Source organism: Garra rufa, chromosome 21 (assembly GCF_049309525.1).
Source record: "Garra rufa chromosome 21, GarRuf1.0, whole genome shotgun sequence".
NCBI lineage: Eukaryota > Metazoa > Chordata > Actinopteri > Cypriniformes > Cyprinidae > Garra > Garra rufa.
In genome coordinates, this window is record NC_133381.1 from 18,829,050 (window position 1) to 18,842,922 (window position 13,873).

Genomic DNA, 13,873 nt, shown 5'->3' on the forward strand with positions numbered 1-13,873 from the left:
GTTGGATTTTTCGGGAAACAAAAGTTCCAATGCTCTGAAAAGATTTCATGATTGAGACAGCCCTTAAAGAGCACCTATTATGGCTTTTTACAAGATGTAATATTGGTCTTGGGTGTCCCTAGAATGTGTCTGTGATGTTTCGGGGCGTGTCTAAAAAAAAGAGCTGTTTTGGTGTGTATCACTTTAAATGCAAATAAGCACGACTGACTCGACAGCGCAGGGAGGATGTGTTCCCCTACGAAAGGTAACTCTCGTTGCGTCGTCATTTTTGACGACTGCTAATGGGGTAACTCCTGTTTACTCCGATACTGAAGCCTGAATTGTTAACGTTTGTGAAGTTGCACAAACCAATGGCGCTTTCACCCGCCAGAAAGGGCGGAGCTGACTGCTATATAAGTCGGCGAAAAGCGCCATATCATCAGAATCTTCTCCTTCAGCGAAGAGACCATCTCATGCAAAGAGGCTTTGCATGAAACGGACGGTCACAGCGAGTCTGTCTGGGGATCTCCCATGCGGAGGCTGCGCTCGTTGAGGCTTCATGTTCTCATTGCGGGGACATGAACCTCTCCCGTCTTCGCTCGCGGGTCGCCTTTTTCCAAAAAGGCGATCCTCCTCGCCATGTTCTCCTGCCTCTCTCTCCACGGAGGAAGAAGCAGCGGAACAGCGGATCTTCTCTTCACGGCGCGAGTGATGTGACGTCGACGCGGCGCCCGTGCCCTTCACCCTTCCCTTCGCGCTCCCTCCCGCCGGTGTGTTTCACACAGGACGATCAACGCCCCTCCCCTGAAGCGAGCGGCTTGATTTCCTTCGGCGTTTCCAAGGAGGAAATGGTCGTTGACGACTCCATGTCCTTGACGGCCTCTGATGCGGACGAGTGGGCGTGTTCCGGCGAAGAGCCTGAAGCCCCGCCTCCTTCTCAGTCGACGTGGCCAAGCGTCGATACGGAGCTGATCCGAGTGCTGAAACGAGCTGTGGAGGAGCTCGGCCTGGATTGGTCGGCACCTGAAGAGCCCGCCCCCGGCCTCCTTGACGAATGGTTCCTTCAGGGAAAGCGTCAGCCACCCGCTCGCAGCGGCCAGCTCCATTCATGCCTGCTGTCCATGAAGAGCTCACTAAAACCTGGCGGGCGCCGTATTCAGCACGAGTTAACCCTTCCACTGCCTCAGCTCTCACCATTGTTGATGGCGCGGAGGAAAAAGGGTATTGCAAGCGCCCCCCCTCTGGAAGAAGCAGTAGCGGCGCATCTCCTCCCGCCAGCGAGCAGAGGACTGAAGGCTGCAGTGTTGCTGTCCAAGCCCTGCAGGATGACGTCAGCGCTGGCAAAGAGAGCGTATGCAGTGGCCGGCCAGGCTGGCTCCGCCCTGCATACTATGTCAGTACTCCAAGTGTTTCAAGCCAAACTTCTCCGTGATATGGACGAGTTGGGCCGTGAACTGAGTGCTTTTAGCGAGCTGCGCACCGCAACGGACCTCGCCTTGCGTGCAACCAAGGCAACAGCCCAAACGGTCGGGAAGGCTATGGCCAACCTAGTGGTGCTGGAGCGCCACCTGTGGCTGAACTTGACAGAAATCAGGGACGCTGAAAAGATGGCTTTCCTAGATTCGCCGATCTCCCAGAAAGGTCTGTTCGGCCCAGCTGTGGACGGTTTCACAGAGCGTTTCACGGAGGCACAGAAGACGTCGCAAGCGCTGCGTCACTTCCTGCCTAAACGCCCCAGTGCATCGGCGACTGTTTCAAGCCGCCCGAAGACAGCGTCCACACCGCAGCCTGCAAAGCCTGCGCAGCCTCAGCTCTCGCAGAAGCCGGAGCCTGGACTGCAGCAGCGCCCCCGAACGGCAAGGAAATTTCCATTTCCAAAGCGCCAAGGTCTCCGCCCTCGCGTAGTGCTGGACCCTGAGCCGCAGAAGCCGTCCTGATGTGCGTGCGGAGAGGAAGAGAAAAGGGAGGATTCTCGCAGGTGCTGGAATTCCCTTAAAGAAAGCTTGCATGTATTCCCCGTCACTTCGAAAAATTCTGAGTGGCGGAGGTTTTCTGACCAGGCACGTCCCGCTAAGGCAGCGTGCGCCTCAAACTACCGCTGTGATAGCGGACCCACTTACTATAAAGAGCATTTTTCCTCTCCCCACACTTACACTCACATACATCTGCGCATCCCCGTCCAGCGATGCGTTGATGTTACCAAAAATACTCAAGAATGCCAACGCTCCCTCTATAGGCGGCGAGTTAGCATCAGTAAAATTAGAACCCCTTTCCGCTCGGCTGTCGGCTTGGAAAGCCATCCCCGGCGTGTCAGATTGGGTTTTAAAGACAGTAGAACGAGGCTACTCGCTTAAGTTGGCTCGCAGGCCACCTGTATTCAAAGGTGTCGTTCAGACTTTGGTTACGAACAACGAGTCGTGTGTTCTTCGTGCCGAAATTCAAACGATGCTTGCAAAGGGCGCCATAGAAACGGTCCCCATAGCGAACAGAGAGGCAGGTTTTTACAGCCGGTATTTCCTCGTACCAAAGAAAGACGGCGGGCCAATTCTCGATCTCAGACATCTGAATCAAGCCCTCATGCGACGGCCGTTCAGAATGTTAACTTTGAAACAGATCCTCGCGCAAATTCACCCCGAGGACTGGTTTCTATCTGTGAATCTGAAAGACGCATACTTTCACATCCAGATAGCGTCCCGTCACAGACCGTTCTTGAGGTTTGCTTTTGAGGGAGTGGCTTACCAGTACACAGTTCTTCCTTTCGGACTGTCTCTGGTCCCTCGCACATTTACAAAATGTATGGACACGGAGACAGATGGAAATTCGCGTTTTAAACTACCTCGACGACTGGCTGCTGCTAGCCGACTCAGAACGTCAACTGATCGCTCACAGGTCTTACTGCTAGACCACCTGAAGCACTTAGGGTTGAAAATCAACATGCCCAAGAGCTGTTTGACTCCCAGACAATGAATTTCCTTTCTGGGAACAGTCATAGACTCGGTTCAAATGCGAGCTTGGATTACATCAGAGCGCTCCCTAACTATTCAGCGAGCGCTGATGTCTTTCAAGTTGGGAACATTACGTCCCTTAAAAGCATTTCAGAGGGCACTCGGCCTCATGGCCGCCGCGTCTCCTGTGATTCCTTTGGGGCTTTTGCTGATTCGACCCCTGCAGTATTGGCTAAAAGCGCACGTACCGTCCCACGCCTGGCGCCTGGGTCGTGCTTACATCAAGGTAAGCCACCGCTGTCTCAAAGCTGTGGCTCCTTGGACACCCCCTTGCCTGTATATACCAGGTGTGCAGTTAGGGATGGTATCCAGGAGGAAGGTGGTCACAACAGACGCGTCCAGCTGGGGCTGGGGCGCTCTGTGTGAGGGCAGTCCAGCGTTCGGCTCCTGGTCAGTCCACAAGCGACGCTTACACATCAACTGTCTCGAAATGATGGCAGTGTGTCTAGCCTTGGAAACCTTCCTCCCAGCCATAAAGGGACATCATGTCCTGGTGCGGTCGGACAATATGTCGGTGGTAGCCTACATCAACCAGGGTGGCCTCAGGTCCCGTCCCCTTCACGGGCTGACGCAACGTCTCCTGTTATGGGCACAGAAAAAACTCCTCTCATTACGAGCGGTTCACGTGCCGGGCAGATTGAACCAAGGGGCGGATATGTCGTCGAGGAACAACATGGCGCCGGGGGAATGGAGATTACACCCCCTATCGGTTCAGGAAATATGGTCAGTTTTCGGCAGGGCAGAGGTCGACCTCTTCGCCTCCAAAGACAACTATCATTGCCCAATCTATTTTTCAAAAGCACGGAATGCTCTGGCCCACGATTGGCCCAACACCCGTCTGTATGCTTTTCCCCCGATCGCCCTGCTACCCCAGGTTATCAGGCGAGTCAGGGAGACGAGATGCTGATGATGCTGTCTGCAGCACCATGGCAGATACCACTGAGGAGAGACCTTCTCTCGCAAGCGCAGGGCAAGATTTGGCATCCCCAACCAGAACTGTGGATCCTTCATGTCTGGGCACTCGACGGGAGTCTAACCAACTCCCCGCGAGAGTCAAAGATACCATTTTAGAAGCTAGAGCTCCGTCGACTAGACGGCTCTATGCTCTGAAGTGGTCAGTCTTCAGTGACTGGTGTTCAGTACGTGATCAGGATCCAGTATCATGTGATGTGTCCCATGTACTGACCTTCTTACAAGAGCTTTTGGACAAAGGACGGTCCCCGTCCACGCTCAAAGTCTATATGGCAGCTATTGTGGCAAATCACTCTCCTGTAGCTGACCGTTCAATTGGCAGAAACGACCTGGTCTTAAAGTTTTTGAGAGGCGCGCGACGGTTAAACCCACCTCGCCCTAAAACTGTACCTACATGGGACTTGTCTGTTGTCCTAAGAGCCCTTAAAGGGGCCCCCTTTGAGCCGCTTGCTTTGATCGGCTTAAGGGCCCTGACGTTGAAAACTGCTCTGCTTTTGGCCCTAGCATCGGTCAAAAGAGTGAGTGACTTGCAAGCCCTGTCTGTCAGCGCTGCATGTCTCGAATTTGGACCTTATGACTGTAAAGTCATTCTTCAGCCACGCAGTGGCTATGTACCGAAAGTGCTCTCAACACCGTTTAGAGCTCAGGTCATTTGCCTTCTGGCCCTCCCTCCTGCGGACGGCGAACAGGGCCCCAACCTGCTGTGTTCTGTCAGGACACTCAGAATCTACTTTGCAGATGCGGGTGTTATCTGCTTAAGTTCTCTCTCACCCCCTTGCTAGTGGGTGAAGTTATGTTAAAACAGACCTCAGGTCGACCTCGGGTCTCTTATTAGCTCAGATCCTTTTGGGCCCTCAACAAGTGCCCTTAGACTGGGCTCCTGAGCAGGCTAGTTCTGTTCTTGCTTTTAGCACGGCGTGACTGGATACGTTCCCCATTAGCAGTCGTCAAAAATGACGACGCAACGAGAGTTACCTTTCGTAGGGGAACGCTCCGTTACTCACGTAACCTTGGTTCCCCAAGATAAGGGAACGAGCGTTGCGTAAACTGCTGTGCTAAAGTTGCACATGAGTTGATGGCTGTCGCTTCAGTCGTTTGATTCTGATGATATGGCGCTTTTCGCCGACTTATATAGCAGTCAGCTCCGCCCTTTCTGGCAGGTGAAAGCGCCATTGGTTCGTGCAACTTCACAAACGTTAACAAATCAGGCTTCAGTATCGGACTAAACAGGAGTTACCCCATTAGCAGTCGTCAAAAACGACGACGCAACGCTCGTTCCCTTATCTCGGGGAACCGAGGTTACGTGAGTAACTGGAGCGTTTGCTAGTGCCACCAAATGGACAGAGCGCCGCAAACTAATCTCACCAGCACAGTGCTGATCAAATAAAATACTTTAATAAGTTATGCACACAAATACGGTTAAAATGTTGGCTAAGCACTATAATGAAATGAAATTCACAAAGCTGTCTGGAGTGAAATGATTTGCGCAGACATAAACGTATTTAGGCCAATTTCGAGGCGCATTACCTATATCGCAATACCTATACCTACAGGCGCAATACAAGACCTATAGGCGCAATACAAGATCAAAAGTAATCCACTGTGTTGCAGTGACCCAGATGTTGGGAGAAAATGAAGACCTTTATGTTCATCCAAACACAGAACATCAGGATTGCTTATGAGATATTGTTAACGCAACAGCTGCTTAAGCGCATAGAAAATGGAGAGCAGCATACAACCAAACACAACACGCTGAAGGTGGAAACTATGGCAGGACTGTCAGTTAGTGGCTGTGGGCAGGGCCTAAACAATGTGATGTCACACTGATGTATGAATCAAAACAGCATGCCTGAAATAGGTTTAATGGGAATTAAGAAACAAGCAGTTGTGTTCACACACTGCCAACACACATTTATGTCCAAACACCATGTAAAAGTGGATTTTGCATAAACAACGACAGTAGCCAAATAGTAAAGACAAGAAAAAAGATACAAAATAACAATGTCACCTGCACTCTACGCTACAACGTCATTTCTTGCAATCGTGCACGTTACCAATGAAAACAAAACGCTGTGGTGTTTAAATGATTAGAAGTAATTTAGTACTACAACATACAGAGTCATTTTTCACCGAACTGCAGAATATGAACACATTGTGCACAAGTCTCTCAAGCATTTTCCTCCCATACAACAAAATGCATAATGTGGCAAAAAAATCACTTGTGGAAGCACAGGTGATTGAGAGTGCCTTTCTATCGCAAGCCGTTTTAGCATTTAAAACTTTGTTCAGACTATCCATAAATATATTTAAAGATAGAAAAAATTGTATTTTGACGAGTGATAATTATAATTTGACTAGTCAGAATGACAATTAGAGATATCTGCAAATATAATTGCACTAGTAAGAAATCGGATTTGAGATATCTGTAAACATATTTTGACTAGTCAAAACTCAATTTAAGATATCTGTAATGATGTTGTAGATATCTTTAAAAGATGCGTCATATATCCGCAAAGGTAATTAGAGATATCTCTAATTCCGTTTCGACTAGTCCCAAATATATTTGAAGATATCTGCATTGTATTTGCTCCTAGTCGAATCTCCTGTTGCGTGACGTGAAACTACATTTCCTCAGCACCGCCCACAGCCCAAAATGTGGGCTGCTTTAAAAAAAATTAAAAGCCGCCCAATCAGCTGCTTTATTCTTCGCTTTTAACATTAGTCATGTTATTTTAATATGTTCAAGCTCAAAATATCACAGTAATATAATGTGTAGTGCAGTCATCAACTCATTTTTGCTTAACGCAACCCTTACTGGTTTAGTTTAAAAGAGACCTGTCAATCAATTTACGTCTTTTACGTTTGCTTATTCATGTATTCATTTTAAGTAATTGCGATGGCAAAGTGGCCTAAATATAAGTTACACGATAAAAAGTCTTAATCTCACAACGTGGATTACACGTGGTGAGAGATGAATAGAAGACTTCTAAATATAATTTTAACTGAAATAAGAAAACAATTGAATGAACAGTTAATAAAAAAAAAATAAAAATGAATATGGGAATGATGAGTCAGAACATCTTTTACACCGTCCAGACTACTCTTTTATACTTGGCATTGGCTGCTGGACTAAACAACAGTTTGGACACACAGTTCTGCATTATGTTTTGAAATGTGTACATGAAATACGTGCTCTGTCTGAAGATAACGCACAAGATAAAGTCTAGCACATTATTGTTGGTAATTGTTCTTATTATTTTATTTTTGCTGTTCGATTATCATACAGTGTACATCAATGAATAACGCATTTTTGGCTGTCGTGGGTGTGTGCATGAACGTAAATGCCAGCTACATTACATTTGTTTCTCATCACTTTATTGTGCACTTTTTGCACAGAAATTAGCATATTTTTTAAAAAAAGACTTCTGGACATTTTAAGCATATTTTCGGACTGTTTTGATCCATATTCCTGTGAAATTGATTTATCTTTATTTTATTTTGTTATTATTCTTTTTTTTAAGAGATAAAAATGGTCCTTATCAACCTTGACATGGCAATAAAATTCTATCACATTATTTTGGCAGTTAAAATTTTGGGCTGTTTTTTGTTGAAGTGGGCGGGTTTTGGTGAGCTTTTGGGCTGGAAAACACTGCTTGAAGACCATATGGTTTAGGGCGGGGCTTAGCAAAGGGGTGGTTTGAGTACACAATTAAGATATCTATAAAATATTTTTGACTAGTGAGAATGTTAATTCTAGAAATCTACATTCAAATTCTTCCTAGTCACAAAGCTGAATGCAGATATCTCCAAAGAAAGATCCTCCTAGTCGAAAATCTGATTGAGATATCCAGAATTAAATTGCAGATATCTTTAAATAAGTTTTGACTAGGAAGAATTCCAATTCAAGATATCGCTAATCAAGTTTTTGCCTAGTCAAAAATCCAATTCAAGATATCTACAACTGTAATTCGACTAGTAGTAAATTATTTACAGATATCTACAAATGTATTTGTGGATATCTTTAAAAATGACGAGGTAAAGATATCTCCAATTGGATTATGACTAGTAAAAACCCAGTTAGAGATATCTTGAATTATAATTTGCACTAGTGGCAACTCAGTTAGAGATATCTATAATTTCATTGTCACTAGTAAAAATGTAATTAGAGATATCTCTAACATTGTCGATATCTTCGCTGTGTATTAGGACTAGTCATAATCACATTGTAGATATCCTAATTGCAGCTACGACGAGTCAGAATTACAGAAGAGATATCTGGAATTGGAATTTTGACTAGTCAAAACTAAATTATGACTAGTACAGCCAGGGGTATTTTATGTTAAAACGGCTTGCCATAGCCTTTCTGCAGCCAAACCCTACTGGAAAAAGCACAATTTAACTGACAAAACTAACAAGGCTCAGCTGTTAAGACCTACCATTGGAATCACAGTGTTTACAAGGCTGGCATTGGTGATCACTGTTTGCGTGATCCATATAGGTGCCATCCACACACTTCTCACACACTGTGTCATTTTTGTTGGTGCAGTCATTAGCGACCCGGAAACCTGTAACACAAAAATACACACATTTGTATATACCCTCCAGAACATTGTTTGGTTCCTTCTAAATTAAGATTATTAGGCCTACATTGCTGTCTGAAATACTTTATCCCAATTGGTCAGTGAGCACTCAAAAATATACTGGGTGCTGAACGCTTTACTATACTACCCAACATACTGACTTTCATATCTCAAATCACATTACATTTTTAAAATGTTACAGTACCTAAATATGTTATCTAAGTGATCCATAGAAATAAATAATTTGAATTTTCAATTTAAGTTGATCTCATCTGAACTCAAATTAATAGCCTGTTTTATATTTTTTAGCCTATTTACATAGGTAGCCATGTAATAAGAGGGATCTACAACCAGAAATATAAAGACATGCTTAATGTAATCCTTTTTTTATTGCACATTTAAATATTACAATAATGAAGATGAAACATGGCATGGGGCATAAAGACAGCATCACGTACAAATATGAGAGCTTCACAGAACAACAATATATTACACATATTAAAGTAAAAAACCGGAACTAATGTAAACCTATCCAAACGAAAAAACGAGTTCACCTCGCTAAAAATAATGTGTATGTTTGTATATATTAGATCTTACCTGTGGGACAACGGCAGCAAGTTTTTCCCTCATGCGGGTAAGTCCCGTGCTCACAGGCGCTGCGTCTCGTGCGCCGGAGCCTGCCACCTGTCAGTCCTACAGTTAACGGCTGAAACACGAACTTAACAGATGAAATATGAAATTAAAGTTACGCTTTTTTATTGAAATTCTTTTCAAGCATGTTTTGTCAACCGCCAGATTGGTAGACCACAGTTACGACCACGAGTCGCTTCCGAATGCCAGTGACAAGAAATCGAAACTGAAACCGCCTGGGCTATTTACAATAAATACGTTTTAAACTATGTTGTATTTAGTTCAGTTCCGTTTAAAATAACCAAATAACAAAGACGGCACAAACCAATTTAATACGTTTCTGTATTCCTCTAGTGATTATTGCTGTCGATGTAGGGCGTTTAGATCGCCTATTCCTCCATATAAAATATAGTATTATATACAGCAAAGTTTAAATTAAAATGTAAGGCTTCACTTACCACACAGCACATAAATAAGAAGAGATTGGAGACATACATATCGGAAGAGTAACAGGCACCCAAAAACAGTTTAGTAGTGGTAAAACTCCAAAACAGCCTCGTTACATTGTCAACAACGTTTACAGTGTAGATGCAAAAGGAAGTAGTGTGTGTCCGATTCGCAAGCTTGTTGTTTTAAACCGAATCTTTGGAACCGAATCCTGTCGATCACGGTTAATCCAAGCTGTTCTGGAGACAAAAACAATTCACATACTAACTAAACTAAAAAAATGGTTGTGTTTTAATAAGGAGCATGTATTGTACACACCCTATAGACAACGTGGTTTCCTAAATACGGTAAAATGAAAGTGAACCAATCGAACCGGTTCACTGAAACAAACTGTTCAAAAGAACCGATTCGTGGTAAAAGAGCGAACTTTCCCTTTACAAAGCTGTATTCTAGGGGAAATTTGTCTTAAAGAATTCCCCATTATTGAAGTGTATTCAAATTTCAGATAGTTCTTACTGTAAACATCTGTAAAAAAAAAAAAAAAAAAAAAAACTATTATTTCAAGCATTAGCATCTGACACATTTGGCAAAATTAGCCATTTTTTCAAACAACAGTTAATAGCGATGTACCTTTCTGAAGGCTTTGCACCAGCTATTGCATTGAAACTTTTCATGTGATTTACAACAGTTGTTCAATGAAATGCCAGTAACAATTCTTAATTCTCTTCTATTACATTGTGTGAACCCAGGACATGGCCAGAGCAATGCACGCCCCATTTCCTAACGATTTCTAGAAACTTCTCATTCTCAAAACACAGGATCTTGAGACAAGTGGGGCTTTTTAAGTGTACTATAAATTAGGGCTGTGCAATATATCGAACGATATTGTGAGGCGCGTTTAGTCAATGAAGCCGGTGCTTTGATTAGTAGTAAATCTCCATCACGTGCGTTCCGCTCAGGTTCCGCTGGAGCGGCAATTGATACACAGAGACGTAAATCTCTGACAAGCTACGCCATATCGAGCTTAATATCGCATTCGATGGAGATGATGGAGATTTACTACTAATCAAAGCACCGGCTTCATTGACTAAACGCGCCTCACAATATCGTTCGATATATTGCACAGCCCTACTATAAATGACTCACTTTGCAGAGTTGTGGACTCGAGTCAATGACTCGAGACTTGACTCGGACTCGAGTCACAAATTTGATGACTTGTGACTTGACTTGACATAATCAAAGATGACTTGCGACTCGACTTAGACTTTGACAGCAATGACTCGAGACTTGACTTGGACTTGAACCCTGTGACTCGGCAAGTCTTCTAAAGAAAAACTTCGGAGAGTACACTGGTATGATTAGCTCAGCATTTGGCACTGAGCCAGAGAGGGACTCGCTAAGTGAGCGCTTGTAATGTTTTTATCCACATAATGTTAAGGATATTTAATGTTTTTTAGGGACCATTCACATGTCGAGCCTAAAAACGCGTGCAAAACTCTAGGCGGGCCGCTTTGTCTTTCTTTCCAAGCCGCTCTTGCAGCTTGCGCTCCTGTGGCGTGACTAGCGTCAAGATAGGTACGATGAAATGTTAGAACACTGGCTCTCACTACAGCCTAGGAGTTTTAAATTCTAACCGAATATGAAATCTGATTGCAGCGCGCACATACGGAGAAACTTTGCAGATTATTTTTTTTTAATTTAGCCTATATATATATGGATTTTAATTTAAAATCATGATGACTTGTGCAGGCTAAATTAATCTGTCTGCCGCTGTTCTCAATTGGTCGTTACTTAAAAAAACAAACAAAAAAAAAACTTGAATTTAACAAACAAAAAGTGTTCCAAAAATATCTCTAAATTAACTTCATAAACTAAAGAAACGAAAATAAATGTCATTACTTTGCTATCAAAAACAGCAGTAATGGGGAAGAGAAAGAAAAAAGACAGGTTCCAGTCGGACTCGGGCCAGTAGATGAGACGTACGACATTTTTGCAACGAAAATTTGTTTAATAGCCTATTTAACATTGTTATTTAGGCTACTTTCTTATTTAAATATATTATTTCTTCGATTTATTTTTGGATTTTTGACTGCCTGAAGTGCTAAAATAAACACGCACTTTTGTTAATAATGTTGGAGCCTCATTTATTTTGTGTTTCAAAATTATATACATATGTATTATTTTATTTATAGGCCTATACACACACACGTTATAATTTATATTCATAAAACACCGCACTTGGGAGGGGAAAATCGGGGCAAAATCGGGCTAAAACTCCTGTAGTGTGAGCCGGGCTTTAAGCAACCATGACCCGCTCTCCATGAAGAGGCAGAAGTTTTAGTAAAGGATAAATTGATTTCCAGCATTAAAAATCGCTTGCAGTAGCTCTGCTATTAAATTTATTTAAAAATGTTTTTTTTCCTGTACAGCTATGATAAGCTGTTTCTCCAACTTGGCAGTTCTTTCAATGTTATTAAGGAAAAGGATGAAGCTGTTTGGTAAGTTCTTGTCACAAGACCTGTGGTGAGATGTTTTTATCTCTATGCGGCTCGGACGCGCCTGGAAAAAAACGAGCGCATCGCGTCCATAAAGAGCGCGCATATACCGCGCGTCAACATTTGAAATTTGAACTTGAGCTTGCAAAAGACGCGACATATAAACGGCCCCTTTCGCATTTAAATTATACATAATCTCTATAAACCACTTATAATAATAATTATAAGTAACAACAATAGCCTAATAATTGGCTAAACCTTTCAAATATTTATACATATTTATATTATACTTAGGCTATATATTTTATTTGACTCAGCTGATTTATTAAAGTCACTAAATATTTAACAAATGAAACAGTGGACTTAAATTATTAATTCAATTAGGCCTATATTTGATCACAAACAATGATAAATTCCTCAATAAAACATCACTGATTATTATAGTCTATATTTTATAATTATACCTATATAGACTATTATTGACATTAAATTTACTGTAGTAATTAATACAGAGACACTAATTTGGGCAAACAGCACTAGTGACTTGTTTAGGACTTGAAGCTTTAAGTTGAGGACTTGCAACTCGACTTGGACTTGCTCGTTTTGACTTGGGACTTGACTTGGGACTTGTCTGGCTTGACTCGGGACTTGACTTGAGACTTGAATGCAAAGACTCGAGACTTACTTGTGACTTGCAAAACAATGACTTGGTCCCACCTCTGTCACTTTGTCAAGACAATGGATCTTTTCAGAACTCAGTCAGTGTTTAGTGAACTATGTGATCCTGCACCACAAAACCAGTCATAAGGGTGTTTTTTTTTATTGAGGTTTATACATTGAAATTTATATCTGAAAGCTAATAAATAGACTTACCATTGATGTATAGTTTGCTACAAATATACCCACGCTACTTAAGACTGGTTTTGTGCAATGATTGATTTTTAGGTTTAAATTTAATTAAAATTTAAAATATGCCAACATGTGCAGGTCAAACAATAGCAGTTTTAGTAAATATAATGTTGTCTTCAAAACTATAGCTATACTAAAGTATAATGTGAGGTACTGTGGCTTTCCCTAAAACAATCCACCTGCATTTAAACCTGTATGGCAGACTAAAAATTGGGTACATGGTAGCTACCTTTTTTAGCATGACCTTGTGTCTGCTATGGTTGATCTATATGCAGAAACTGCACGCGAGTGAGCGCACGCTTTTTCTGTGGTGTTGCCATAATGTTGCATCATCTTTTTTTCCTGAAACATGCACAGGAAGGTGACACTTATCGGGTATAGGTAGGGGGAGGTGAGCAAGATGGCCATTTCAGATCAACCCTTTCATACCTGAATAACAAAAACTAGTTTCTTAGTAGCCAGGAGGTCTCACTTTGTGCAGTTGTAACACTGCAGCCACATGCATTCTTTCATAGACTCTGTGTGACCTAGTTTCTGTGATTTTCTGATTGGTTGAGCCCCTGCTATGAATTATGGGATGTTTTACTTCTGCTTTGTTACTGGCAGATGGCACCAGAGGACAATATACACATGCACTTCTCACTCTGATAAATATCAATGAGGCTCATATTTGAAAATAAGTATATTGTAAGTATGGTGGACTGTTTTTTGTTCTATGTTCCATTAAGAACTTTTAACATCCATGGAACTACAACAATCTTCATAATTGAAAAAGTTATTTGGATTACTAAAAAAATCATTACAATAAGAAAAGAGGATTATTTGAGGAACTGTTGACTTTACGGTTCTTTGGGGA

General features: G+C 42.6%; 1 protein-coding gene across 1 annotated transcript in view; it reads right to left on the bottom strand.

The window, feature by feature from the left end:
- Positions 1–9,831, bottom strand: part of fas (Fas cell surface death receptor) — a 26,092-nt gene extending 16,261 nt beyond the window's left edge. Inside the window, 3 exon segments of the mRNA XM_073827311.1 lie at positions 8,393–8,521; positions 9,134–9,242; positions 9,625–9,831. Coding sequence (XP_073683412.1) covers positions 8,393–8,521; positions 9,134–9,242; positions 9,625–9,663 — 277 coding nt within the window. The 5' untranslated portion in view covers positions 9,664–9,831.
- Positions 9,832–13,873: the final 4,042 nt, after the last annotated feature.